At 42.6% G+C, this 27833-nt stretch overlaps 1 protein-coding gene across 1 annotated transcript in view; it reads right to left on the reverse strand.

Annotated features, from left to right (window-relative positions):
• Positions 1–16708: 16708 nt before the first annotated feature.
• The window catches only part of FSHR (follicle stimulating hormone receptor), a 124209-nt gene continuing 113084 nt past the window's right edge, over positions 16709–27833 (reverse strand). Inside the window, exons 10-11 of the mRNA XM_036029956.1 lie at positions 22504–22689; positions 16709–18120 (exon numbers count right to left, since the gene is read on the reverse strand). Of these exons, the coding sequence (XP_035885849.1) occupies positions 16887–18120; positions 22504–22689 (1420 nt within the window). The 3' untranslated portion in view covers positions 16709–16886. The remainder of the gene's footprint in view (positions 18121–22503; positions 22690–27833) is intronic.

The following is a 27833-nucleotide window of genomic DNA, read 5'->3' on the forward strand; positions in this document are numbered from 1 at the left end:
CATTCAGCTTGATGACTCAGAAGGCCACAGATATGGGCAACTGGTGATGGACAGCTTCATCATGACAACACGCCCACTCATGCATTATGTCTTGTGCAGAGTTTTTGGTGAAATATCAAGTCACTCAAGTGACTCAGCCCCCCTACAGCTCAGATTTGGTGCCCTGTGACTGCTGGCTTTCCTCAAAACTGAAATCACCCTTGAAAGGGAAGAGATTTCAGACCACTGATGAGATTCAGGAAAATACGACAGGGCAGCTAATGGTGATTGGGAGAACTGTGTGAGGTCCTAGGGTGCCTGCTTTGAAGCGGACTGAGGCATCATTGTCCTGTGTACAATGTTCCTTGTATCTTGTATCTTCTTCAATAAATGTCTCTCTTTTTCATATTACATGGCTGGATACCTTCTGCACAGACCTCATCTCTCTCATATATATCATGACATATCTGGTAGTTGAAGCCACAAATGTGATAGATTGTCAAGATAAAGTGAAAAGAATGAAAAGACAAGGAGCCCCAGGCTGAATCCCTGGGGAATACATACCTGGAGAGTCATGGGGGTACTAAAAACTGGATCAAGGTGTAATCAGGGTGGTAGGCTCTGATACAATAAAGAGAGTACAGGTGAAGGAATTAAACGTAGGGGAAGTCTTAGGAAGAACACTTGGTCAATGGCGATGTCTGCAGAGAAGCTCATAATGTTTAAGATTGGAAAAAAGGATAGAATTTCGCATTTAAAAGATTTGTTTAATATGAAGATTGTAGACTCTTTAAAAATTTATATCTTTTTAATTTTTCAACTACAGTTGACATACAATTACTAGTTTTAGGTGTATACCCCAGGGATTAGACCTTATATAACTAAGTGATCATTCCCAAGAAATCTCATACCCATCCAACACTGCATAGTTATTAGTGTATTATTGACTAAGACAGCAGATTCTATGGAGTTGAGAGTTGTGGGCAAAAACAAGATCACTAGAGGGTTGTTTAATACTTAACATACCTCATATTATTATTTAAGGCTATAGTAGGTGTTCAATAAATGCTTGCTTGACAGTAGACTCAGCATTTACATTTTTTTTAGAAGTAGCCCTTTTTGCTTTTCTTAATTCTCAGTAGCTGCTGGATTCTCAGGAAGTTGCTCAGACCGTAGAGCTCCTGTAGTGCAGTCAGATCTAGCACTGACCTCAAGTTGTGTTTACGACAATGATCTGCCATGTGGTTCATATGTAGTGTTTGCTTGATGTCTCCTTGCACGTCCAGCTCTAGGCTGCTGTGAGCAATCTGCTGGTAGGGTAGATGGTTACCTCGATACGAGCCTAAGTGTATCAATTTAGTAAATGACTAATCCAGAAAATAACTAAAAAATCACTTTATGTTTTATGTAACTAAAAATTCCTTATTTTCTTCATTTCAGGAAGTTTGCTGGAAATAACTGCTGGGGCGGGAGGTGAGCGTGGAAAGAGGGCAAAGGAGGCACAGAGAATAATCTATCAAGAAGTGCTGTGCGGCCAGCAGTTACTGGATTTCACCACTAGATGGTGACCTTGCACTGGCCTGGTGAATTGCCCATTAACAAAGGGTGGCAGAGAGTCAATTACAGGCAGTTGAAACCCACCACAGTGCAACAGAGAAGCTTTTGTGATGTTGTGAAATAAAATGGTTGATGTATACAAATTGAGGAATACCAGTGTCTTCCCAACTCTCCACAGACTTTGACGAAGTGAGAATACACGAGCACCTGGCTAAAAACCTGCAATGTGGGGAATGAGAATACTGTTTTAGGAAGCATAAACCCTTCATTTCTAGGTCAGCTGTTGCCATGTGTTTGTGATATTTTTGGCAAGTCATTTAACTTCTAGGGGCCTCAGTTGCTTCGACTGTAGAATGGAAGATGTTAATACCTAACTTGTCTGAGACTGGGCAAGTTTTCCCCAAGACCTTCTGTTTTACCAGTGAAGCCGAAAAAGAGGCTGAGCTTTAGCATCTCTGAAGGGAAAATAAAGAAGGGGTTAAAGAATGGTGGTTGGTCATTGTGTACTTTTTACCTTTGTTACTTGATCAGGTGGATGGAGGCTTCGTGGGTGCTTCTTTTGTTGGGAGAACCATGGGCATGAGTTTTTGCCACAGGTTGGGAGCAGGCAAGGGGACAGAGGTCAAGGTTGCAAGGGGGCAAGTTCTACAATGATATTGTGGTGTGGTGTGTGTGTGTGTGTGTGTGTGTGTGTGTTTGTCTGCATGTGGGTCTACTTAGGTCCAGAACCATAGAAAGGAGGAGAAATAAAAAATGCTCATTATTTCTGGAAAGTATTATTATTGATTGGCCAAGACATCCTCAGTTATCTTGAATCCTCATAACCTGTGATGATGATGGTTTTGTGTCCCTGCTTTACAGTTGCGGGGAGCAGTCTTGTGATATTCAATATATTTAAAGATTTATTATCAGTCTCATCATTAATATAATGACAGCCTTTTTACTCCAGGCTTAGTCATAGGGCCTTGTACGAGGAACACTTTAGGCGTTTACCCAGAAGTGATTTGGGTTTTAAACTGATACTGTTTCATTAGAAGAAAATAATGTCTCTAGCAGGCAAATTTCCAGGAGGCTCAAGTCACGGCTGCTTTCTTCAGCTTTCTGTAGGGTCCTGTGCAAATGCTGAATGGCCTTTGGCAGAAAGAAGGAGCTGGATTCTGTCCTCTGGACAGAATTTCCAGGATTTCCATAATTGACCCATGAAGAGTGTCTTGCTTCATCTCAGAGTAATTAGTGTTTGCCCAGAATTCACTGAAGGAACTGAATTGTGGCCCTTCTCATATGAGAACCCACAGCAACTCTTTATTCTAGCCCTTCCCCACACCTCTTTATTGGAACAGAATAAATAAAACTAGACAAAGATTCAATATCGGAGAGGGAAAGGAACAGAGAGCCAGCGATGGAAGTTTGAAAAGATACATTAAGAGAAAAAGTGAATTAGATGAGGGCAGGTACTACGTCTTATGGGATATATTTCTGCAATTGTTTATTCAGTCCTTTCAAGAGTTATTGCCTTTGAGCAGTTGTAGGAAACAGTCAAACATTCTCTCTCCAGTGTTCCTGGGGAGCGTTGATTAAATTAAACCTATGCTGAAATTCTCTCTTCATTTTGAGGATGGTCAGAAAAGCTGTGTAGCCTGAACTAGGAGCTGACATGTAATCCAGTTCTACACTCCGTCATAAATATCCTAGTCTTACAGTATTTTTTAAAAATTCTCTTAATAAAGTTTTATCATATAATCTTAATATACCTGGAGTCCACATGGCTCTGTCTTTGCATGGTGTTCTCTTCTTCTCTGAACCTAACAGTGGAGATGTCACAGGGAAATAAAGATTGTTGGATCTCAACTGTTTTCATTAACGCAAGCGAAAACTGTGAGAACCCTGGGGAGACATGAGGGAGAAGAGAGGAAGGAGGCAAGGGCCACCCAATGGATTGACTGGCAGAGAGATTTCTAATGTGTCCTTTCTCTTCCTGTGTTACTCTGGTGACCCATTGCCTGCTTTTGTGGGTAGGCAAGCAGCAGAGCCAGGCAGATGTGGCAAGCACCAGGGTAGTGTGAGGGCAGCCACAGGACCAAAGTGAGAAGCCAGCAGGCACATCAGCTGGATGCCCTCTGATCATTTCCTCATCCTGACTTCTCCTCGCATCCAGTGGGTGAGGCATTGTACCAGAGGCTGTCTATGCTTAGGAGAACGTGTCCAGAGGGGAGGGGGATGCGTGGTGGTGGTGATGATCAGGGCATGGGTGAATTCAGACTGTAACCTTGGAGACTTTTTAAGACCATCCTTCTTTAACTCACTCGGAGAATAAGCAAAGCCTAAGTTTTTGCGCCCCTCCCAGGAAGACATTATTTGCAAAATAGGTGGTAGTCCTAAAGGAATAAAAGTGAGCTAACAAGAAACAGTGGTGAGGCATGTGAAGAGTAAAAGTTATATGAAAGATATTTAACAAAATAATAAACTAAGATATTTAATAAACTAAACCAGAGGAAACAATGAATAATTTAGCACACAGACATTGTCATTATCCTTAAAGGTAAAGGAGAATATTGAAAAATAAAGCAGGGAGAAACCAATAGGAAGCAAAACCAGCCGGGAATGTCAGACACCTGCACATAACTGTGGAAGTAAAGAACACAGTGGGTGGGCCACACGTGAGAGTGGATCCAGCCTAGGAGCGCACTGGACTGACAGGCGGGGACGGGAATTTTCTCAGGAGGCACTGGAAAAGGAAGGAGGGATGGGGAGTTGAGAGGTGTGGGGGCCTGAAATTTCCCTCAACAGAATCACAGAAGAAAAGACCTTCAACTGGAAAGACGGAGAGTGTGCTGAGTGGGCGAGGCGACCTCACACAGAGACGTTCCACAGCAACATGAAAGGATGGCTAAGAGAAACTTTTAAAAGATTTTAAAGATAAAATGCATACTTCCCAGGAGGAACAAGAATATATCAGATTATAATCATACTTTATATGGTTATACTTACATACTTTATAAACTCATATGGATAATTGACAGCCGTAGTTGGTATGGGAGAGCAGTGAATTGGTATCTTCAGAGTGTTGAGGAAAAGACAGTAACACTAGAATTGTATAATGAGCAAAACTATTATTTAAATGTGAGGTTGGAACACAGATATTTTGGGGCATACAGTATCTCCTAGTAATTACTACCAAGGCTTCATTCGGAAGAACTCCCAGAGGCTGGACTCCAGCTAGAAGTAAGACAAGTCTGGGAGGAAGCAATTATTTCCAGGAAGAAAGATAAATAAGTAACAAACAGAGAATGCATATTATTTTGAGCAAAAATGATGACTTTAAAAAATTTGCCAAGATGTTAGACCCCAAAGGATTTATCAATTTCAAACGATCAACCCTATACCATTTCTTCAACTATAAAGAGTCCAGCATCAGAAGTGCCGTATTTTTTGGACTATAAGATGCACCCCTTCGCCCTGCCCTCCACTGCCAACCTTGGGAGGAATAATGGTTGTTAATGCTGCTGTTGAGCTCTGTTTACATTCACATTGCTAAAATATTATTTATGTTATGAAATATTTTACCACATTTTTTGCTTCAAAAAATTTTCCCCATTTCCCTCCTCTAAAACCTAAGTGTGTCTTATGGTAAAAAAATATAGTAATTAAAAGCAGCTTATGTTTTATTGGTGTTTCTTACAGAATGGTTCAATGATCACCTACTGTCTTTGTGCATTAGAGTGAGTCTTTTCCTTGGAATTTATTCCTAGAAGTAAAAATTCTAAGCTTTATGATAGAGGCATCTTTACTTGTTTTGATATAGCCAAATTGATTTCCAAGGTTTCATAAATCCTGTGAACCAAAGTTGGGGATTTTATTGAAACCACATTGAATTTATACACTCACTTGGAGATGAATGATAGCTTTAGGATATTGGAAGTTCACGTTGTTGAACATAATTGATCTTCATTTAGGTCTTCTCTAAGCTTTATAATTTTCTTTGTGGAAGTCTTGGACTTTTAAAAATAATCATTCCTATGTATTTTACTATTATGAGGGTTCTCCTTTCCTCCTCTACTAAATATTCTAGTTGTTACTAGAGGAACAAACACAACCATACTTCTTTTGTGGATTGTCAAAAAATGGAGGTGTAATGTGCAATAAAATGCACAGGTCTTAGGTGTTCAGTCTGACAGGTTTGGTAGTTGTTTGCATCCGTGTAGCCACCACACAAAACAGCCTGCTTCCCTCACTCTTTAAAGTCGCCCTTTCCAGGCAAAACCTTACCCCACGACAACTGCTTTTGGACTTAGCTCACCACACATTAGTTTGACCAATTCTTGATCTTTATATAAATGGAATGATACAGTATTCAGTCCTTTGTATGTTCCTTCATTTACTTCATGTGATGCTCTTGAGATTCACCAGTGTGTGATATGTACCAGTAGTTCACTCATATCTATGGCTGAGTAGTCTTCCATTGTTTAACTATACTAACATTTGTTTATCCATTCACCTTTTGATGTACATTTGCATTTGGAAATGCTCTTGGTTTTACAGATAAGGCTTCTATGTACATGTCTTTTTGTGATGTATTTAAAACAATCTCTTGTAGAAATACCCAGGAGTTGCTAGGGCATATGGTAAATGCATTTGTCTTCCTCTCATTTGTTGTTTATCTTTTTATTGTTCATTCGTAGGAGTTCTTTATGTATTCTGGATATGAATCCTTTGTCAGATATATGTATTAAGAATAATGCTCTGTTGGTATTTGCCTTATATATTTAGGTGCTATGATGTGGGGTGCATAAATACTTATAACTGCAGTATCTTCTTGATGGATTGACCCCTTTATCATTATAAAGTGGCCATCTTTGTCTCTTTTGACCATTTTCAGCTTAGTGTACAGTTACGTCTGCTTTCTTTTGATCACCATTTACTTGAAATACTGTTTTCCACCCCCCTACTCTCAGTCTGTGTGTGTCCTCAAAGTTAAAATGTCTATTGTAAGCAGCATATTGTTGGATCTAGTTTTTTGAGCTTTTAAAAAAATCCAGCCATTCTATATCTTTTGATTGGAGAATTTAATTTATTAATGTTTCAAGTAATTCTTGATAGTAAGGACATACTATTGCAACTTTGTTCATTGTTTTCTGACTGTTTTGTAGAGCCTTTATTTCTTGTTTGTCTTGTGGTCTTCCTTTGCTATTTGATGACCCTTCTGGGGGCTGTGCTCTGAGTCCGGCATCTCATCTATTGTGTGTCTGCTGGAGGCTTTTCCTTCGTGGTCACCATGAGGCTTACACAAAATATCTTATTTTTGTAACATCTTATTTTATACTAATAGCAACCCAACTTCCTTACCATATAGAAACATTATACTTTTCTCCTCACACTTTAGGCTATTGATGCTACAATTTACATAGTTTGTATTGTGTATTCAATAAAAATTATTGTAGTTATTTTTTATTTTTTATTTTTTATTGGTTAATAAGATCATATAGGTTTCAAGTGCACATTTTCACAATACGTGATCTGTATATTGCGTTGTGTGCCCACCACCCAAGGTCACATCATCTTCTGTCACCGTGTATTTATAGTTCTTTTTAATACATTTGTTACTAATTTTAAGTAAACTATGCACCACCATTACAATACTAGACAACCTGACTGTGGCTGTGTATGTACCCTGGCCAGTGAGTTTTACACACATATATTCACATGTTTTTACGATGTTAATTAGCATATTTTTATTTCCTGCTGAAGAATGCCCTTTAGCATTTCTTGTAGGCAGGTCTAGTCGTGATGAGTTCCTGCACAGTTGGAATTACATGTTCCCCTGTCTGTTTCCTGAGCTGGTCTCTACAGGGAAAGGAAGACGTTGTACTCATTGTTGTAATCTCGTTGCTTAGTACAGCACTTGCTCCCAAGTAGGTGCTTAATCTATGTCCATTAAATAAAAAAGAGATGTTTGAGCTGAGTTTTTGTAGATGAGTTGGGCTTATTAGGCAGTCAGTGTAGGGAGGGAGGGTCTTCTAGACAGGGAGCACAGCAAGTGCAAAGGCACAGCAGCCTGAAAGACAGGCAGGTTCTGGGAGAAAAAGTTGGATTGAGAAAGGTAGTAGAATAGTGAGGGGATCAGGGAGCAGATTTTTAGGGGAAAACTTCTGAGTGATGGGGACTGTCTCTAGAGATCAGAAGATCAGGACTGTGGTTACATGTTCCAAAGTTCATGAAGGTATAAGGCACTGGGGGTGAGTAAGTTAAAGAATTGTGAGGCTGAGGTCCAGGCTGGGGGACCCATGAAGATGCCGGAGTTACCAGGAAGGTGCAGCACTGGGGGGCAGATGGAGACAGAGGTTTTAACGAATGCCCTTATTATGCCAGGTGTGTTACTATTTAGAGCAGGGTCCACATGGATGTGTCCCAAATGAAGGTGGCAATACTGGCCTTGGAGCTGTGAAAGAATGGGATAGTTTTTAGGTCCTTTTGACTCAGTAGCACCTGGAAAACTCTGTTCCCGAATGTGTGATGAGAAGGATGCTGGGCAATGATGGCTGGCTCTCCTCCGAGCCACAACCGCCTTCCTGTTTCCTCCCTACCAAGTCTGGCTTTAGCTGGAGGCTGCCATGATCCGGGGATGGCACACTGTGGGAACGGCACGTTGTGGGGACTTGCTGTGCCGTTTATCTCAGTGTTGGCCTCAGGGTCCCTCTGCCTCTGGCTGCCTTGATTAACCCTCAGATGCAAGGCCTCATGCTCTCACAGGCCACAGAGTGATAGTGAGCAAGAGAAGCAGTCGGGGCCCTGAAAGCCTTCCTCTCCCCTGCCATACTCCCCACAGCACCCTGTCCCTTCATTGCTCTGTGGATGCTCTTGTGATTGCAGTTTGTATATTGAAAGATGTTTATATTAAATATGTTTGGTTGGTATAAAAATACAAGGCACTTCATCGAGGGGAGAAAAATCCACCTTGAAAAGCTTGAATAGTTTTCTCAGTAGTGGGGATGGGAGGGCACCAATGCAACTCTACCCTTTTGTGCAGACCATCATTAGCATCTGCAGGACTCAGGGCAGGATCCAAGTGGAGGTACTGGCCCGCAGCTCCTCCCTTCCCTTCTCTTCCCATCCTGATTCCATCCAGCATGCATGGGGCGTACACCTCTGGGCTCCATTGACACCCTGCCAACAGTGATCCCCAGGCCTTATGGTATGCATACTGGGGGTAGGGTTCACTGCAGGGAGGACAAGGCAGACCCTGGGTATTTTGGCAGAGATTTCGGGACCACAAGTATCGACACACTCAGTGCACGCTTGTGTGGTCTTGTCTGATGGGCCCTGTGGGCTGCTGGGCTCCTGGGCACCTTAGCTGTGGGTGAGGCATGGCCAGAGTGGGGCTCGCTGCAGTGGTGTGTTGGGCAGGGTCTAAGGGCACTGCTGTCCTCATTTTGTTTCATTTGTGAAATGATTCATTATGGCAGAGAAAAGAGCTCAGGTCACTTTTCATACAAATGGGCTCTTATAGGGATGATCAAAAATACACTTAAAGGTTATGCCCTTCTTGAGGAAATACCTTAGAGTGTTCAAACTCCTTCTTAACTACCTCGGCCCACGGCCAAATTTTGCCTGTGAGTTAGGGCTCCGCTGGGTTAGAGTGCACTTCATGGACTTTTTTCTCACTCTGCCTTTTGCTGAGCTCAGCTGTGTGCCACTCAGGGTGGCCCTGGGTTTAGGGTCAGGAGGAGAAATGGCATTACAGGGAATTAGTAAAATTCCTGCTCACCTGAGTGCTGTGCCAGGCTGTGCTTTGTGACTCCATTTTCGTGTCTACCTGATTCACGTCACACCATCAAGGCTTCCGCGGGACCAGTGAGTGCGAGCTCTGTGAGCACGCAGCAGCTGGTCAGCTGCTGGGCCAGCCCCGCTGCCAGAGGCATCTGATACGGGCCACTGCCCTTCGTTCAGGCTAAGGCTGGTGTTTCCAGGGTCTCCACTTCTGTGTACCTCTAGGAAGGGGGCGGTGGGTGACTTAAATTCTAATCTTGCTATGCCTTCTGTTTACTGCATAACCCTAGATAGGTCACCTAACCTCTAAATGTGATTTCTTCCCTTATAGCAGGAGAATCCTTCTACCTCCCAGGAATATTTTAAGGATCTAATGAGCCAGTGCAAGTAAAAGTCTTCAAGAATGTGTAAAGCCTGTTGAAATTTAAGAGATTATTATCACTGTGGTGTGAACCATTTATCATATCCCTCACCAAGTGACAGGCCTGTAGGAGAGGAACTCTGCTGTGGGGATGGTGGAGCGATGATGTGGAGGGTGAAAGTGGGGGGGGTGGTCTGGGGGAACGAGGAAGATGAGGACAGAGGAGGAGGAGGAGGTGGAACAGCTGGCACAGAAATGGAAAGTGCCTGGAATTTGAGATCTCCTAGTGTTCAGTACTAGTCTGGGAGAGCTATTCCCATAGGCTCTGTTAATACTTACTCTAAACTTTCACATATTTTTCTACCACTTCACCTTCACCTTTTTGGAAGTAAAGAAATTAAAATGATCTGGCTGCTTGTATTTTCTTTTGTCCTTGTCCCTTACTATTTTCTCTCACCCCATTTTCTCTCTTCCAGCCACACTAACCCTATGTTTTTAGAGCGACCAAGCGCAGCTTAGCCTGAAGGCTTTTGCACTTGCTGTTCCCTCTGCCTGGAACACCCTTCCCTCAATGTCCACATCTCACTTTCTACTTTCTTCCTGTCTTGAGTCAAAAGCCACCTTTTCAGGGAGGACTTTAGCTGTTCCCTGACATGTCACATCATATCTTGCTTCCCTGATTTGTGTTTTGTCATTAATTTGTGTCTAGCATTCAATACATTTAACTTATTTAGCTTATATGTCCTCTGTAACTTCTACTTGAATGTAAACTCCACAGGGGCAGAATTTTGTCTGGTTATTTGCCACTGTATTTCCAGTGATTGGAATCATGCTTGGCTTAGCGCAGACATTCATTAAATATTTATTGAATGAGTGAATGGATGACAATAAAACAGAACTGTGTTGGGCCTCTTCATAGTTTGATTTTGATTTCTATAAGTGGTCATCAGTAATATAATTTATCCTAACACCCAACATTTGCACAATTCCAAATGCAATGCAGTATATCTTTTGATTAGACTTGAATTTTGATATAAAGCTGTTCACTGTAATATGTAGAAAACAAGCTGCCTTAAGTACTCCAGGTGTTCTAGGAAAGAGGGCTTATCACACTAGCCTGATTGGCCCACAGCCCAAGGTGGGTAAGCTCAATGTGGATGGAGGTCTTGCTGGGCGGTGTCCTGAGGGACCACTGCCTTGGCTTATGGTACTGGGGAGCCTGGGCTGGAAGAAGCTCACAATGTTCTTGGATTAGATGGAGGGGATGATTTTGTTGGGATTTCTGCAGGGATGTGCCCTAGGAAGTGTTCCCATCAACCTTATAGACTGAGGCAGTGTATTCTAATGTGTGTTTTTCAATATTTTCCCCTTCCTTTTCTTCTTTTTCTTCCTCCCCTTCTCCCCCACTTTACATAAATCAGGAACGTATAGCTCTTTGGTAGATTCATTCTTCAGAGACAGGAACCCTGCAGTAGAGCTTCTGCTATTTATGAGACAACTTTAAAACCTTGTGTACCCAAACCTCATCTTTATGCAAATTATAAATACCTGGAAATTTAAATGACCCTAACTAATGATACATGGGAGAAAAATTGCCTGAAAATTCTGTAAATGCAGAGCTGAAAATGTGTTCGCATCTTATTATGTGGAAATTATCACTAAAAATAAGATGATTTTAATGATAGTTTTCTCCTTTTGTGTTTGTTTAAGGGGGATGTCTCAAGATTCTGTGTTGTAAAGAAAACAGCAACAAAAAAATAGGAAGCAAGAGAACACAGAGTACTTACAAACTTCAGAATTTAGTGAATTTTTGTGGATTATCTGTTCCAGAACAGAATGCTCAGGGGCTGTGGGTAATGCAGTTGGAGAGAATAGAATGTTATGAAGACTGTGGGTCTTCATGAAAAGGATCAAGATGTCCTTGCATTGTCTGATGTTTGAAGTGAGGAGGCTTTGAAACCCTCTAGAAATATTTTTCTATTACCCATTCTTTAAACCAGCTCTCAGGGCCCCAGACTGTGCTGTGTGGAGCCCTGGGAAGTCCGGAGCGCCATGGTGTGAGCAGTGGACCTTTCTCCTGGCATCTGAGACTGAGCCCATTCGTGTTTTGAGTTGAAATCTTGCAACAATTTGAAAGGGTTTTGAGACCAAGTTGAGCGAGTACTAGCTCAAAGCGACACAATCAGGGCCTGGCCCCCTTCCACATGGCTCCTTTCTTTAGTTTGTCTGGCCCTTCCACCTCTCTCCTCCACATATCTCCCCTCTTTCCATCCTGGTGCATTTCTTTTATTTGTGACTTCATTTTGTCTTTTCTTTCTTTTCTTTCTTTTTTTCCTTTTTTACATTTTGCCTTAAACCGGGCATTTCTCTGGAAGTGTCTGAGTCCAGTGGTTTTCTTCAGATCTAAGCAACTTTTGAATTTGTTCTAGGGAGGAGTAGAACAGACCAACATGGGGAGGAGGGGCTGGCTGACAGGGTATAGGGAGAGGGGAAGGGGAGACAGGGAAGAGGACAGAAAATGAGTGTGAAGGTGCCACGTGCACCTGGACCTTGAGCCCCATGGGCTTCATCCCATGATAGAGCATTTGGGTTTTACTAAGGTTGGAGGATGAGATCGCCTCCCCAACATTCCTCCCACTGCAGCACCCCTTCCACCGTCCTGCCTTCCACCTCTGGAGGCCAAATGTGGCCAAGATTCGTTTTGCCACCTGTCTTGCAGCCAGGGCAGTAATCGTGGATAATGGGTAGGAAGGAATGTTTGCCGAGGATCTTTGGGAAGAAGTTTTCTTCCCCTGAAAAGAGAGATGCATGGAAGGAAAGACCTTTCCTTCTTTGTTTCTGGGTTTGGTCATGCCCATATGTGGCATCTGGAATTGCTATAGCAACCTTGCTCCCGCCCTCGTGAATCATGGCTGAACCCTCCGAGGATGGCAGGGCAAACACATGGAGAGGTCCTGGCTCCTTGAGAACACTGAGCTTCCCAAGCACGTCTGGAGCCTCTCGTGTAATTGGCCTCATTGTTTCAGCCATTTTTACTGGGAGTGTCTGCTTCTTGCAGCTGAAAGCATGATGAGAATTAGTGAGCACGATCTCATGGCTGGCTTTAGTTTGTGCCTTTAGTTAGTTTCTTTAATATATTAAACAGACAAAACATCCTATATATTTGTCTTCTTTCTCCAATTCCCCTTATTATCCGGAAGCTGAAAGTTTATTCCTTGCCTGTCTTTATAAACTTTCCTAATAAAATAAAATACTTTATGAGCCCAAAGCTTGTGGCTGTCTCACTAGAATTAAAGAAAAATCAGTTTCAGTGATTTTTTTGATTTTCTAATGAGTGCTATTTGATGCTAGCCTAAATAACACAGAGTGTCACTTCTCGTGAGATGTGTCACATCTTGGCAATACAAGAGCAGAAGGGCCTTTCCTCTTGTCTTGTTCCTCCCTCCACGTCTTCCTTCCAGAAACAAGGCTGAAGGGCTCCCCACGTTCACCACGTGCAGCCCTGTTGTCGAATACAGCGTGCAGCACCGTAACCCCTACCTCGTGGTTCCTAGTCCTGTGTGTGGCAAAATGAAAATCGTTTGTTAACCTGTGCACCCAGTTCATTGTTCTCTAGAGTTTCTGGAATTATTTATTCAGTTTCTTTGCTCTGACCCCTCCAAGTAGTATTCCGTATTGTATGACTGGTTCTTGGGATTCGGTGCAAGAGAATCTGGAGGCAAGGGTCAGTGGGTGGAGGCAGTGTGAGAGGCTGGCCAGGGCAGGACTGAAGGAGGCGGGTGAGAGTTTGAGGAGAAAGAGACATGTGACCAGGTCTAAGTTGGGGTCAGGGGTGGGAAGAAACCACACAGGGGTGGCATTCACCCATTTTGCACCAGGATGGCCCAAGAGATCTTTCACAGCCAGTGCCCATTTTCAGAGATCAGTACCTGGGTTGTACTGGTTAATATTTTGAATATCACTTCTGGAGACATAGATACTTTAAGAGATGTCTGAGAGTTATTGGCCCTCTCAGTGGTGTTTGAGGTTTGAAATAAAAATTTCAGAGGAACAACAATTTGGAATAACGTGTCGAAATTTCTTTTGGTTGTGTATCTTTGGTGTTTGTTTCTGTTGGTTTCATCTGGGTCAGCACTCTGGTACTGAAGCACCACTCGGAAGCACCACCGAGAGGGGTTGCCTGTATAATCCCTTTCTAGGGGGAAGAGGGATTGGTACACTGGACCCAGTTGTTTCTGTTCAGATACAGAAAATGTAGGAAGATTTGTATAAAGGGTTTTAAAACACTGAATTTAATTACCTATAAATGTGTTTGCTTATTTGAGAAAAGTCTTGCCACCCTGGCTGGTGTGGCTCAGTGGACTGAGTGCTGGACTGTGAACCAGGGGGTCACTAGTTTGTTCCCAGTCAGGGCACAAGCCTGGGTTGTGGGCCAGGTTCCCAGTAGGGGGCGTGAGAGAGGCAACCACACATTGATGTTTCTCTCCCTGCCTTTCTCTCACCCCTTACCCTCTATCTAAAAATAAATAAACAAAATCTTTTAAAAAAAAGAAAAGTCTTCCCCTCTTACCAGGAAGTGTTGTAGTGACAGTGATGGACCAGAAGTCTTCTGAGCTTCTCTCTGTGTATACTTATCTTTGACCTATTCTTGCCTCTCTGAACCACTGTCTGTTCAACCAGTGTGTTATCAACAGCTATGTTGTGAAATAATTAATATTGTATCCTTTTTTAAATTTAGCCATTACTTGCTTTTGAGCCCAAATTCAGAACTATATTTCCTCTGGCTACAAACAAGGAAGAAAAATGACGGCAGATGGAGCGGGACGACAGTGCGGCAAACTGGTGTGGGCCAGGGACGAACACGCTAAATGAAAGCCCTTTTCCCCCACATGGCTCCAGACCAGCCCTCTGCAGCAGGAATATGGCATGAGCTAAAAACGTGATCATATATGTAATTTTAAATGTCCTAGTAGCCACATTAAATATGTAAAAAGAAATCAGTGAAATTAAATTTTAAATATATTTTCCTCAATATTTCCAAACCACATTGTTCCAATATGTAATCAATGTCAAAATTATTGTGATATTGTATATTCTTTTTTTCTTTGAAGTAGTTATTTGAAATCCAGTGTATCTTTTACACTTATGTGTCTCAGCTCAGGCTAGCCATGTTTCAGGTGCTCAACAGCCACATGTGGCTGGTGGCTACTGTATTAAGCAGCACAGCTCTAGCCTGCTTCTAAGGATAATGATTCTCTTTTTCCCTTGGTGTTTACAGTATATCAAGGTGGTCCCAGGTCACATAGGCAGGAATTATTTCTTTTGATTCTAGCCACACAAGGACTTCCTTGTTAATGCATTTTAATGGCATCCGCTTTTGAAATGCTTGCCATAGGGCAAGAGGAGGAAGGACTGGCTTTGGCATGTAAAGAAGAAACTCTGAGAGGAGACTCGGAGCTTTGTGGGCTGGTCATGGCACAGTGCTTGGTAAGGGCTTGCAGTTGGTATTTGTTCTCCAGATGGGGTCACTTATGAAAATAGGTATGGAAAATGTAGTTACCAGAGACAATATGGTATAGTGGAATGAGTTCTAGATCAAGGGTCAGAAGAACTAGGCACTAGTCCACACATGGGAATGGGAGGCGAGAAGTAAACCAACATCGGCCAAGCCGATTGCACTAGGCACTTTGAACTCATTTCATTATACCCAGTGAGCCCAATAGTTAGGCATTATAACCAACTCCAGTTTACACAAGAAGAAACTGAGGGTAGAGATGGAATCCTGGATTATTATGAAGTCAGAATAAAGTCTCAGCTCTGATTCCAGAGCTGCTATGTTCTTAACATTATAATCCATATGCCTGCCACACAATAGGTTGTATATTCTACCAATTAGAGTTCAACTAAAGAAGCAGAACCAGTCACGCACGCACATAGGCGTGTACGTGTTATGTTACATGGAATGGGTTTATACAATTGTGGGGTTGACTTGAGCAGTCTCTGTAAGGATATTGTCTGTACATCTGATGCTGGAGCTTGAAGTCCACAGGGAAAACAGTCATAAAGGGAAGACCATGAGTATTCTGGAGGTTATAAGCATGAGATGAAACCTCACAAGGTCAAATTGAGCCACATTTTCTTATTGCCTCTGACCTTGATGATGAAAGCATTCTGCAGAATCTGGGGTCCTTCATCATAGAACTAAATACACAGACCTGGTCTGGGAGTCAGAGGACCTGAAGTAGGATCCAGGAGAAGGTAGAGCAACTGCAGGCCCAGCTGCTGCTTCATAGCAATGAGCTGAATCAGCAGATCAGCAATAAACTGTATGAATGACCAAATGGCTACGGCTTCCTTGCTGCCCTCCTGTTTTTCCAAGAATCTTCCCTGTGGCCCACCCTAATAGGAAACATAAGAAAAGGAATTCTGGGAAATATAGCTCACCCTGTCCAGGTTGATACATTACAATGCCATCATGTAGATACTCAATAAATACTTGTCAAATAAATGAATGAGTGAATGAATATTGTGCTGCTTCTCTAAGAAGTTTTCTGGTTGTCAAAACACTTAATCCTGGCTCTACCTCTTACAAACCGAGCAATTTTTTTTTAAAGATTTTATTTATTTATTTTTAGAGAGGGAAGGGAGGGAGATAGAGAGAGAGACAGAAACGTCAATGTGCGGTTGCTGGGGGTTATGGCCTGCAACCCAGGCATGTACCCTGGCTGAGAATCCAACCTGGGACGTTTTGGTTCCCAGCCTGCGCTCAATCCACTGAGCTTCGCCAGCCAGGGAAACTGAGCAATTTTAAACAGTGACTTAACCCTTTGGGTCTTGGTTTCCTCTTCTGAAAAACTCCAAGAATAATTCCTGTTGTGCCTATTCAATAGGACTTTTATAGGGATTAGTTGAGGTGATTTGAACAAAAATGCTGTGAACATTATAAAGTATAAAATAAGTGTGATTTTGTAGTATTGCATTATTTTAATTACTAATGTTGGTATTAATACTCCATTAATGTTGGTAATACATTAATGTTGGTAATACTCCAGCTTCCTAATATATCACATTAAGTTAACAGTTCCTGACCAGTTTACCATATAGGTAAGTGAAGAAAATTAAGTTAGATGGAATATGTAGAAGCACTCTGTCATGTATGTCATGGCGTGTTTTTCAAGGCAAAACTTAATTATCATTCAACACTTGGATATATTTGCACATTGTTTTATTTCTGGGCTAAATGGCTTAGAGGGACAAGTGTGTAATTGGAACCATCGGTACCCCTGGGGACTGGAGGGCAGCGGGCATTCCTTGGATGGGAGTTGTGGAAACTGGACGAGATTTCTGTCCTATAAGTCTGGGCTTGCATTTCACAGCAGCCAAACTTGCTCAGCAGAATGAAGAAATCCCTGCGGAAGTTCTTGGTGAAGATGGCATAGAGGAAGGGGTTTGCGCAGGAGTTGATGGGGTAGAACATGACCAGGAGGATCTTTGACTTGGACACACTGATAAGGGGCACCTTGAGGGAGGCAGAGGTGGCAAAGAAGGAGATGGGTGCCATGCAGAGGAAGTCTGTGAAGATGAGCACAGCCATGCGCTTGGCAATTTTGGTATCACTAGAGGAAGACACGATGTTGGGATTCCTCACTGTGAGGAAGATGTGAGTGTAGCAAGCACAGATAACCACAAAGGCCAGGACATTAAGCACAAGGAGGGACATGACATACAGCTGTGACAAGGGACTGTCAATATCCATGGGAAGGCAGATGCTCACCTTCATGTAGCTGCTAATACCAAAGATGGGCAAGAGGGCAACTGCAAAAGCGAAGATCCAGCCTACCAGCATGACACTGCCAGCATGGCGGAGCTGCACCTTGCATTCTAGCTGCATGGCATGGGTGATGGTGTGCCACCTTTCCAGAGTGATGGCTGTTAGAGTGTAGACTGAGAGCTCACTGGCAAAGACAGTGAAAAAGCCAGCAGCATCACAGCCTGCCCCTGTCTGCCAGTCAATGGCATAGTTGTGGTACTGGCTTTTGGTGTGAATATCAACAGATGCTATGAGCAGCAGATAGATTCCAGTGCAGAGATCAGCAAAGGCCAGGTTGCACATAAGGAACCGAGGGACTGTGAGTTTGTATTGGCTGGTAATCAGAATCACCAGCACTGTGATGTTCCCAGTGATGGTAAGAGTGCTAATAAACCATATCAAGATTCTGAGAATAACATGCCCCATGATATCTTCACATGGATTGAAGGCATCTGGCTTAGGGGAGCAAGTCACATCAACCACTTCATTGCATAAGCCATAGTCAAATTCGTTGTACATCATGTCAAATCCTTTGGCGTAACTAGATTCATCGTCGTCTGCCAAAGAGACTCTCTGACCCCTAGCCTGAGTTGTATCATCAACTTCTTGCCTTATAATGGATTTGTCGCAAATTGGATGAAGCTCAGAGCTAGGGAAATACAGAAAGGAATAGAATCAACATCCTGGATCCAGAATGGCAAATATATCACTTTCTTTGCACAGTGCAGAAATAATGGGGTTTCTTCCTGAGATTTTCACCTCCCCCTTCTACCAGTTTGCTCTTGAGGCTAAGATCAAGGGTTAATGCTGCTTACTGTAAATGAACAGAACAACTTGTGTATTTATTCCTAGCGTTGGATGGCCCATTGGGGAAACCATCTGGCCACAACCTGAATGTGGGGAGGAAGGCGCCTGGGACTAGCTAAGCCTTCACTGTTAAGTGCAGATAATTTACAGACCTGATATCAACTCCACCCTTTCCCTCCCCCGTCTCCATTCAAACATCTCTTAATATGCTTGGATAGGATCTATCCCCAGTCCTGTACTCAGTACCCAAGTCACTGGAAAATCTGGACAGTTTTCTGATTCAAATGAGAACTTCTTTTATTTACATAAATTGGAAATTAGTCTGTAGTTAGTTCCCAGCCAGCTCCTGCCTCTGGCTTTTGGTACCTAGGCTACTGGGAGATCTACTAATTTGCTTGAAATGTTACTGAGGGTCCTATTTATTATTTCACTCTCCAGGGGCCACAATAGTCTTCAGGCATACATTTGTCTGCAGAGTAAACCTGGCTGTCTCATGTTAAATAGTACCCTAGTGAGTGCCCAAAAGAGCAAATGAAGGTTGCAAGGGGGCCTAATTTATTCCGAGATTGTAAGTCATCTCCTGGGGAGCTGGCTCTTCTTGGGCTCACTTTTCTGTCTTAGTTTTCCTTTTAGACCCAAATGTACAAGAGGCCTTGTCAACAGAATAAGGGCACTTTCAGAAGGGATTTGAACAGCCAGATCATAAATATTCTACCCACACAGGTGAGCAGTGCATGTAGAGACAGGGAGGGCAATAGTTCTGTTTTGAAGCAAAGGCTTCAAAGGAATTGGGATGTTTCACCCTGTGTCTCTTTTGGGATGGAGAAAATCTCTCTCTCTCTCTCTCTCTCTCTCTCTCTCTCCTTCTCCCTCTTTCACACATGCAACCTCCCCGTCCCCCCTGTCCCAACCCCCAAGTCCCACCCTCCTTGGGAGGCAAGCTCACAGCAATCAATGTAGTGACTACTTTTCTTGCAAACTTAACATAATCTCATATGTGAGTATGAAGTGAGTGTTAAAACTCCTCAAAGATCCCCTCATAAGAAGGAGAGAGTGGCTGAAGGAGTGAAGGAGGTAAAGACAACATTTGATACTCAAGGATGAGAGCTGGCCAAGTGGCTGCATGGACTGAACTTTTCCCATTCACTTTTATGAGAAGTGGTTGTTAGGGAGAACTCTTTCCTCCCTTCTCTCCCTCTGAGAAATGAACTGAATTGCTGGGAAGTCGTTTTCTCTTGGGCCAAAGGACTCTTTTTGTTTGGTTGTAGAATGTGCCATCTTTTGTTTCAGAGAGAGACAGGGCTTCTCACATCTGCCATGGGTGCACTAAAGGGGGCTGAAGACTTAACATACATGTAATTGAAAATTCAAAGAAAATCTTTTGTGTTAGAGATCTTACAAGAAAGGTGAGGCAAGCTCAGAGATGGGTGTAGAGGGGACAAGAGAATATTCTATTCTTTGGTGCTTATTCTAATTCTGACTCCTATCCCTGTCACTGGAGCAGTGACGGCTCAATCTAGGGCCAGGGAGTAAGTAGCCTGGTGCCTGTAGACCGCGGTTCCATTCATTGGAACAAACCTGGTTTAACAACCTGCAGATGGCCTTCACTCCCCAGGGCTTATGTTGGTTTCTGTGAAGATTCTTACTGTTGATGCCACCACCAATATATTTTAAATATTGATGCTTTGCTTTTCTGAAACAGAAGTGACCCAGCAACATGGGTGCGGAAAAGGTAAGCAATACATGTCTCTGAGAAAAGAATAGAAACAAAGGTGGAAACAAGGGAAGTAAAATCTTGCCCCTGTAGTACCTTTGCAAATACTAAGGATCGTAAAGAGCTAGGAATTCAGTTGGGGGTCAGTTAAGAAAGTGGTCGTCTCGGACCCTGATGAACCAGTGAGCAGAGACTCGGGAAGTGCAGAGTGGAGTGGCCCAGAGCCTGAGCTTTGGAGGCCAATAGACTAGAGAGTTTGGATCTGAGTTTGGTTCATGTTGGTCAGATTATTTACTGTCTCTGAGCTTCAGTTTTTGTCTCTGTGAGGAAGGAATAAAAATAACACTATTAGCTTTGTGAGAATTAAATGAGATAAAGATGCAAATTCTTGCAGTGCCTGGCCTTGAGCACTCAGCAAATGTCAGCCATGAGGAGGCAGATGACGGTGGTTACTTATTAAGCTCATGTTGGGGCCTAGGCCCTGTGAGGGCACTTAGATGCATATGTCCTGGGTGTCAGTTTAAAATCTAGCAGTGAAGAAAAGGTCTAGATACAAGAAAATTAAGTAATACAATGAACAAAATAACAATGCAAGCTGAGTATAGAGCTAGGACAAGGAAATAACTGGTTCCATGACAGCTGAGGAGTGTGGGTAACAAGGTCTTTTGCTGAGAGGCCAGGAGGGCCACTGGCCAAAAGCTCACAGTCACAGGGGCCTAACATTTACACTTTGGGCACTTACAAATGAGGGTTGGAAAAATGATTTCATCACATAGCTTTGAACTTGAATCTAAACCACACCGAGTATGGTATACAAGGAAATGACACCTTTTAAAAAAATTCCATGATTATCTTCTGAATAGTATAATTATTTTGTTTTGTGTTTGTATGTGTACATTTATTCAATTAATGACTAAACACCAACAGCAATTTCAATTCATTTTGGCATGTCTTCTTAGGAGAGGCATGGGCCTCTCCTTTGCTGCACCTGATGGGCCCTTATGGTAAGCTACTGTTGAGACCTGGAGTGGGTGAGAGCTGAGCAGTCGGGAGGGATCGGGAAGGCTTCGAGTCAGGGGGCAATGTAAGCAGACCTGGAGATTTCTGGCTGGGAAGGCCCTGAGGCTACACCTGCACTGTAGGGCATGGCCAGGTCAGGGGAGTGGGAGCAACACAGAAAGATAACATACATTCCTGTGGTGTGTTGCCAGCATGCTACACACAGCTCTTACGGTGATCTCAGTGTCCGTTGAGATTTTCCTGAGGGGTGTTGGGTTCCAGGGTTTTGGCAGTGAACTGGTATATTTCTTGCCCTGGCTGGAATAACTCTTGTGTGGCACATAAAAGTGGCAAGCCCTCTGCCTCATTCCAAGTCCTTAAGAATTTTAGTCATTAGGAAGAAATTCTCCAGCCCTTGAGCTAATTGGCAAGGAGTGTTTAATTCTGGCTAGTTTCCCAGTGACACAGGCAAATTCTGAAAAGTAGCCCCTTTTCTGAATATCTATCAAATGGGTCTGAGGGTGACTTCCTCGTTACTTTAAAGTCATTTTCGAATGTTTTGTTGTTTTGTTTTATTTGATAATGAGCAGGGCATATGTCTACATGAGTAGGTCAATGTATGTTAAAGGCTGAATAGTAGAGGAGTTTGTGTTAAACAGTGAAATGATATCACCAGGAAGCTCTATTAGTGCTGGAATATTGTACTAGAGTGGTGGCAAGGCATCACGTGACTGAGTGCAGTGCATGGTGTGGATTGTATCCATGCAGAGGCAGGTGAGAGCTTTGAGAGTTCCTGATACCCAATAATTCTATCTCTACTTGGTCTTTTCAATGTCTGGAGTATGTGCAGTCTCAAGTACACCCTCTTTACTTGCTCCAGATCCTGTCTATGATTATCTCAAATTTTAACCAGTTATCTACTGGGGTGTGGCTCTGTTTGGATTACCTTCTTTAATCTGACCAACCTGGAAAGCCAAAGTGAACAGATGTCCTAAACTTTGTCCACCCTGTGACATGCTAAAATCTGAGGAGGGGTGACAGAGGCTTAGGGTGGCTGGGATGTATTGTGGATGAGTGCAGCAGTCTCTGGAATGGCGTTTGTGTTTCTTCCCTCCAAAGTTGGCTTGAGTGGTCCCTGGGACACTTATGGAGTACAGAGTTTGCTACTTGAAGGATAAATCCATATTGGTACAGAGGAAAAAGGGAGCAAATATCAATTTAACATCAGCTATGAGTTAAGCACTATGCTTGGTGTTTTCCATGTTGTCTCATTTAATGTTTGGCAGGTAGTCTACCATGTGAGCAGCCTTCTTCTGTGAGCCCATTTTCAAAAACCTTGGAAATGCTCTACAATACTGAAGCTTTGATCTAGAATGTGCCTGAGGGCTTTCATCAGGATGATCTCTCTGCCAGTAAATTCTCTTAATGCCACAGACATGTAGAAGTTGTGAACTACTTTCTGCATTGGAGAAATCCAAAGCAGGATCCAAGAGATGGACGCGAGAGACTCACATTTGACGTTTCCAGTTAGCAAAGGCACAGCAGTGGCTGGGGTATGTGAGGCTGGCCTCCACGAGTGCAGCAAACTTTTCCACACTGGGAAGCTTTTTTAAGTTGTAAGCTGACCTGGCCCGCAGCTTCCTAAGATTTTCTAAGCCATAGCTAGGCAGGGAATGGATACTGGTTCTTGAAATGTCTCTGTAAGGAGAAAAAGAAAACATAACCTGATTACCGTGGGCCTAAAATTTTCTACTCCATTAGCAGGCAATGTAGCAGGCACAGTAGTGATCCTCTTACATGGGTGAGGAGGAAGACTCTAGTTCATCCAACACACCTTGGTCAGATCAATATTTGACTAAGAGAACATTTGATTCAGTAAGAGTGCTGTGTTAAGTGGTAGGAGCACTGAGATGACAGGCCACTTTGAATCCTGGATATACTCAGTTTGGCTGATCTGTGGCTTAAAAGTAGTCCTTTCCCTTTCTACAGTCTACAGAATAGACACCCACTAATTTGCCTAGGAGTGCAACCAGGGACTGAGACCATTTCCTCTCCAATATCAGACCAGCTGTAAAAATATTTCTGATGAGCCGGGGTGGAATCTGTGGCCAAATTTCAGAAAAGGGTGAGAGGAGAACATACTACAAGGGAAAGAGGAGTCTGCTGGCTTGTAGAGGCACCCTCAGCACAGAGTCAAAATGACAATATGGAGTATGAGCGTGGCATCCACAGCCAGACTTGCCTGCATGTGTACCCTGCCCCCACCTCTTAGATTTGTGACCTTACTCAAATTACATCACTTTTCCACGTTGCAATTTCCTAAGCTATAAAATAGGGATGATAATAATCAGAGGATTGTTGTGAGACTTAAATGAGTTAGAATACATACAGAACTTTCTGCCAAAAGAAACTTCTGTCTCTCTGTCTGTTTGTCTGTCTGTGTCTCTCTTTCTCTCTCTCTCTCTCTCTCTCTCTCTCTCTCACACACACACACACACACACACACACACACAAATATACATACACACACTCAAACGGTCATAGTGGTTCTTGCTTTGTAGGAGAGTGTCTGCCTGGGTACACCAGCAGATGTCTACATGGGAGCCAGCACAAACGGATAATTTAACCTGGTCCCTGTCCTTGGCGGGCTCTGAAGTCCTATCCTTGCTGGCACCAACAACCATGACACGGGTGCTTATCTGGCAGCACTGTTGGCAGCTGCAACCCTCAAAACAGCCAAGATCAGCTGGTGGGAGCAAGGGGATTTAAATGGCACCAGCTTAAACCTTTTGGGAATAGCAGGTTTGCTTTGAATGAGCACTTGTAATGGGGGTAGTAGCAAGCAATGACCAGGGTGGGTTCGTTTTAGCACCCTGGGAGATACTTGGGGAAGGAGAATCTTCTAATGTCTACATTTCCTATAAGTCAAAGCAGTGGGCACCAAGAACAATGAAACTTGAGGGTACGAGTACATATTTGCTGCCCCATGTATTCTCATAGACTGTGTCATTCATTCTTTTCCTAAAAAATTTATAACACTTCCTATTGTCCAGTAAACCCACTCCTAACTGCTATTTTATTTGGCGCTTCCCTTTCCCAATCAAACTTCTTGTACTGAGTTGTCCATACTTGATGCTATTATTTCCTGATCTCACAATCTAACCCAGTTTCTACTCAACCCCTAGAGAAACAATACTCACTAAAGTCATATCTTAGTTCTAATCTTGATTTCTCAATTATATTTTACATGTAAAGCACACCTCCTTTCTGAGACACTCTTGGCATTGCATTCTCTTTACTTTCTTCTGAAATATTCTTTGACTTCTGATTTTTTCTTCTTCATCTTTTAAATATTGGAGTTTCTCCAAATTTGGGCTCCCTTCTGACTGTATATGTTCTTCCAAGATGATTTTACCCACCTTGGGTTCAGAGATCAGGTATATGCTGATGACTTCTAGATGTGTGTCCCCATTCATATCCTCCTTCTGAACCCTCGGCCCAGATAATCAGTTGCCCATCAGATCCCACCATTTTGATGACTTGTAGCTGTTGAAGCTGAATTTATCATCTTCCTTATTAATGTATTTCTGCTTTTGTTTTTCCTATCTCAGAAAATGACCCCTACACTTCCCCCTGTTGTTCCAGATAGAAACCTGGGGGTCATCCTTGACTTCTTCCTCACTTAGAATCAGTTTTCTGTCCTCATAAGCCTAACTTTTACATCTGTTTTAAATCAGTTCACTCCTCTACCACAGCTTTAGTGTAGTTCACCATAATCTCTGCCTAGACTAAGACAATGATCTCATAACTGTTCTTCTCATGACCATTGTATCAGTCAGGGTTCTCTAGAAGCAGAACCAATAGGATGTATAGAGATATAAGAAGATATTTATCATGGGAATTGGCTCACATGATTATGGAGGCTGAGAAGTCCTGTGATAGATATGCCATCTGAAAGCTGGGAAACCAGGAAAGCTGTAATCCCATCTGAGTTCAAAGGCCTAAGAAGCAGGGAAGCCACTGGCCTAAGTCCCAGAGTCTGAAGGTTCACGTACCAGGAGCTCTGATGTCTGAGGCCAGGAGACGACAGATGTCCCAGTTCAAGAAGAAAGCAAGCAAATTTGCTTTTCCTCTGCCTTTTTGTCCAATTTTAGTTCCTCAAATGATTGGATGTTGCCTACCCACATTGGGGAGGGTGAATCTTCTTTCCTCAGTCTATTGTTTATCAGAAGCTAATCTCTTTTGGAAAAACACAGAAATACCCAGAAACAGTGTTTCCTAGACATGCCGGTATTCCACAGCTCAGCGAAGTTGACACATAAAATTAACCATCACAACCATCTCTCTCTCTCCAGTGCAATTTTTACACTGCAGATTGGGTGATATTTTAAAAATGCCAATCACTTTATGACTTCCTGCTTAAAACTCTTCAACAATTCCCCATTGTCCTTCCAATGAAGTACAAAGTGCTGGATGTGATATAGCAGTCATTTGCCTGTTTTCTCTCACATCTGTTCTGAGCACTTATCTGTGCTGTCCCATATTGCGAAAGGAATGGTCTCTTCAGGTTCCATTTCCCAGGTACCACCTTGTCTGTCAGTTTTCAAGTGGTACTGGTGAGAAACTGGAGGATGGAAGGGAGAAAAAAGTTGGGGTACTTCTCATTTCTCCTCTGCCTCAGGCAACAACTCCTCTATGACTCCAGCTGTCACTGGACAGATCTGCTGAGGATTCAATTTCTACTAGTTGCTCCAATACTTATGGGACAGTAAGACTTCATCCTCACTTACCTCTCAAGTCTTGGCATTCATATTGGTTATCTACTATTGCTAATCTCTGGATTGCCAATTCCCTGCTTGATATTTAGGCAAATTTACATTTTTCAGAGCTAATGATTACCTTTTTGTAGTATCTCTATATATTTCACTTAGTCCCCCCTTTTTAGATGCCAAGCCAATCAAATTTGCCTTGTTAGATGCCAAACCAATCAAATTTGCCAATAATGTTGAAATACTTCTGTATGCTTCCTGATTTTTTTTGCTGTCTTGCTCTATCACTACTGAGAGAAGTACATTAGAATCTCAAACTATAATTTTGGATTTGTATATTACTACTTTTAGTTTCATCAATTTTTCTTTTATATGTTTTTGATGACAATTTTTTAGTTATAAATTTAGGACAAATTTAGAATTTTTATACCTTACTGGTGGCTTTCTTTATATCTGGTAATTTTGTCTTCTAACTCTTTGGAATTTATTTTCTGATGGCCCCCTGATTTATACCTAGATGTTGCTTTTCCCTCTTGAACTCAACATTTATGTTCAACTGCCTTCTTATATCTACTTGGATGTGCAATAGGCAAGTCAAAGTTCGAATAGTAGAATTGAGCTCCTGATTTTCTGTGAAAACCTGCTCTACCTACAGCCTTTCCAGTTGTTTGTGCAAAAAATTTGAAGTCACCCTTGACTCCTCTCTTTCTCTCTTACCCTATGTTAATCCTCTGCAAAATGTCTTGGCTTAACCTTCCACACATCTCTGGAATTTACCTGCTCCTCACCACGTTCATTGCTAACACCATGGGTGTTAAGTTCTTGTGTTTCAGGGTTCCTTTCCTAGTTTTCTCCTCTGTATTATAATTCTTCAGAGCTGGGGCCCCTGGAGATGAGAGTCTGATCCATGAGCCTTTGTCCCTGCGTTGAGCCTTCACTCTCTGCTGAGGATAGGTCCAGCTTTCCTGGCCTGCTCTCCACTTATACTTGCTTCTCAACTCTCTTCTCTGCCCTAGAAGATCTCTTTCTGTCTTCAGACAATTGCTCCTCTGACCAGTTCCACAATTTACACTCACTCTGGTCTCTGTGACCAAATTCTTGTTTCGTCTGGCATTTGGGTTCCTCTCTTCTCCCCTCGTAGATGGAAGGGTGCAACGCTTGCCTATTCTACCTACAACAGTTCAAGTCTTCCTCTAAGAAATGTGATGGAAGTATAAATAATGTTCTTCAGGAACAATTTAAACCAGGGCAATCATTACCCGCCATGAACATTTTCATACGTTGTAAAGCAGGCAATTCAAAGCAGAAGACTATTTTTCTTAGTTATGCCTTCTTCCCTTAAATTTATAACATAAAATATCACATTAATTGAAGATTTCCAAAAATAAACACATTTTTATATTCCCTGCAGGGTCATATTTTTTCACTCTTCATGTAGGGAGTTTGTTTGCCCTTCCCTTGAGTTCAGGCTGAACTGCGATGTCTTTGAAATATAATCAAGTATGATGGAGTGTTTCTATATCAGTTCCACACCTTGCCTTTAAGGGCCCTGACAGCTTCTATACTGGTCTTATAGAGCCCTAAATTGCCATGGAAGAATGTTGAATACCCTGATACAGACATGCTAGGAAAAGGCTAAGCCATGTGTAGAGGTCCTAGGGGATGAGATACTGTGTGTATGTGTAGAGAGAGAGCAATATACCAAGGACCACAGATATATGAGATATGTGAGTGAAGGGGACAACTAGGTCGAAGATCCCCCAGACCCACCCAGCTGACGTCACATGGATCAGAGACAAGCTAGCCAAATTCTGAAACACAAAATTGTAAGCAAAATACAGTGATTTAAGCTACTAAGTTTTAGGGTAGTTTTCATGCAGCAGTAGAGAACCAAAACAGACTCCCATTGAAGTCTCTGTGATTTCATCATCTCTATCATTGTTAACAGTCGTAGAAGTGTTTTTCCTTGAGAGGCATGAAGAGCACAATAGCTTTGTTTGGATGCTTCCTGCTTCTCTCACCACTTACCATATTTTGCTTTATAAACTAGCTCTTTGCATTTGCATTTTATCT

Source organism: Phyllostomus discolor, chromosome 6 (assembly GCF_004126475.2).
Source record: "Phyllostomus discolor isolate MPI-MPIP mPhyDis1 chromosome 6, mPhyDis1.pri.v3, whole genome shotgun sequence".
Classification (NCBI taxonomy): domain Eukaryota; kingdom Metazoa; phylum Chordata; class Mammalia; order Chiroptera; family Phyllostomidae; genus Phyllostomus; species Phyllostomus discolor.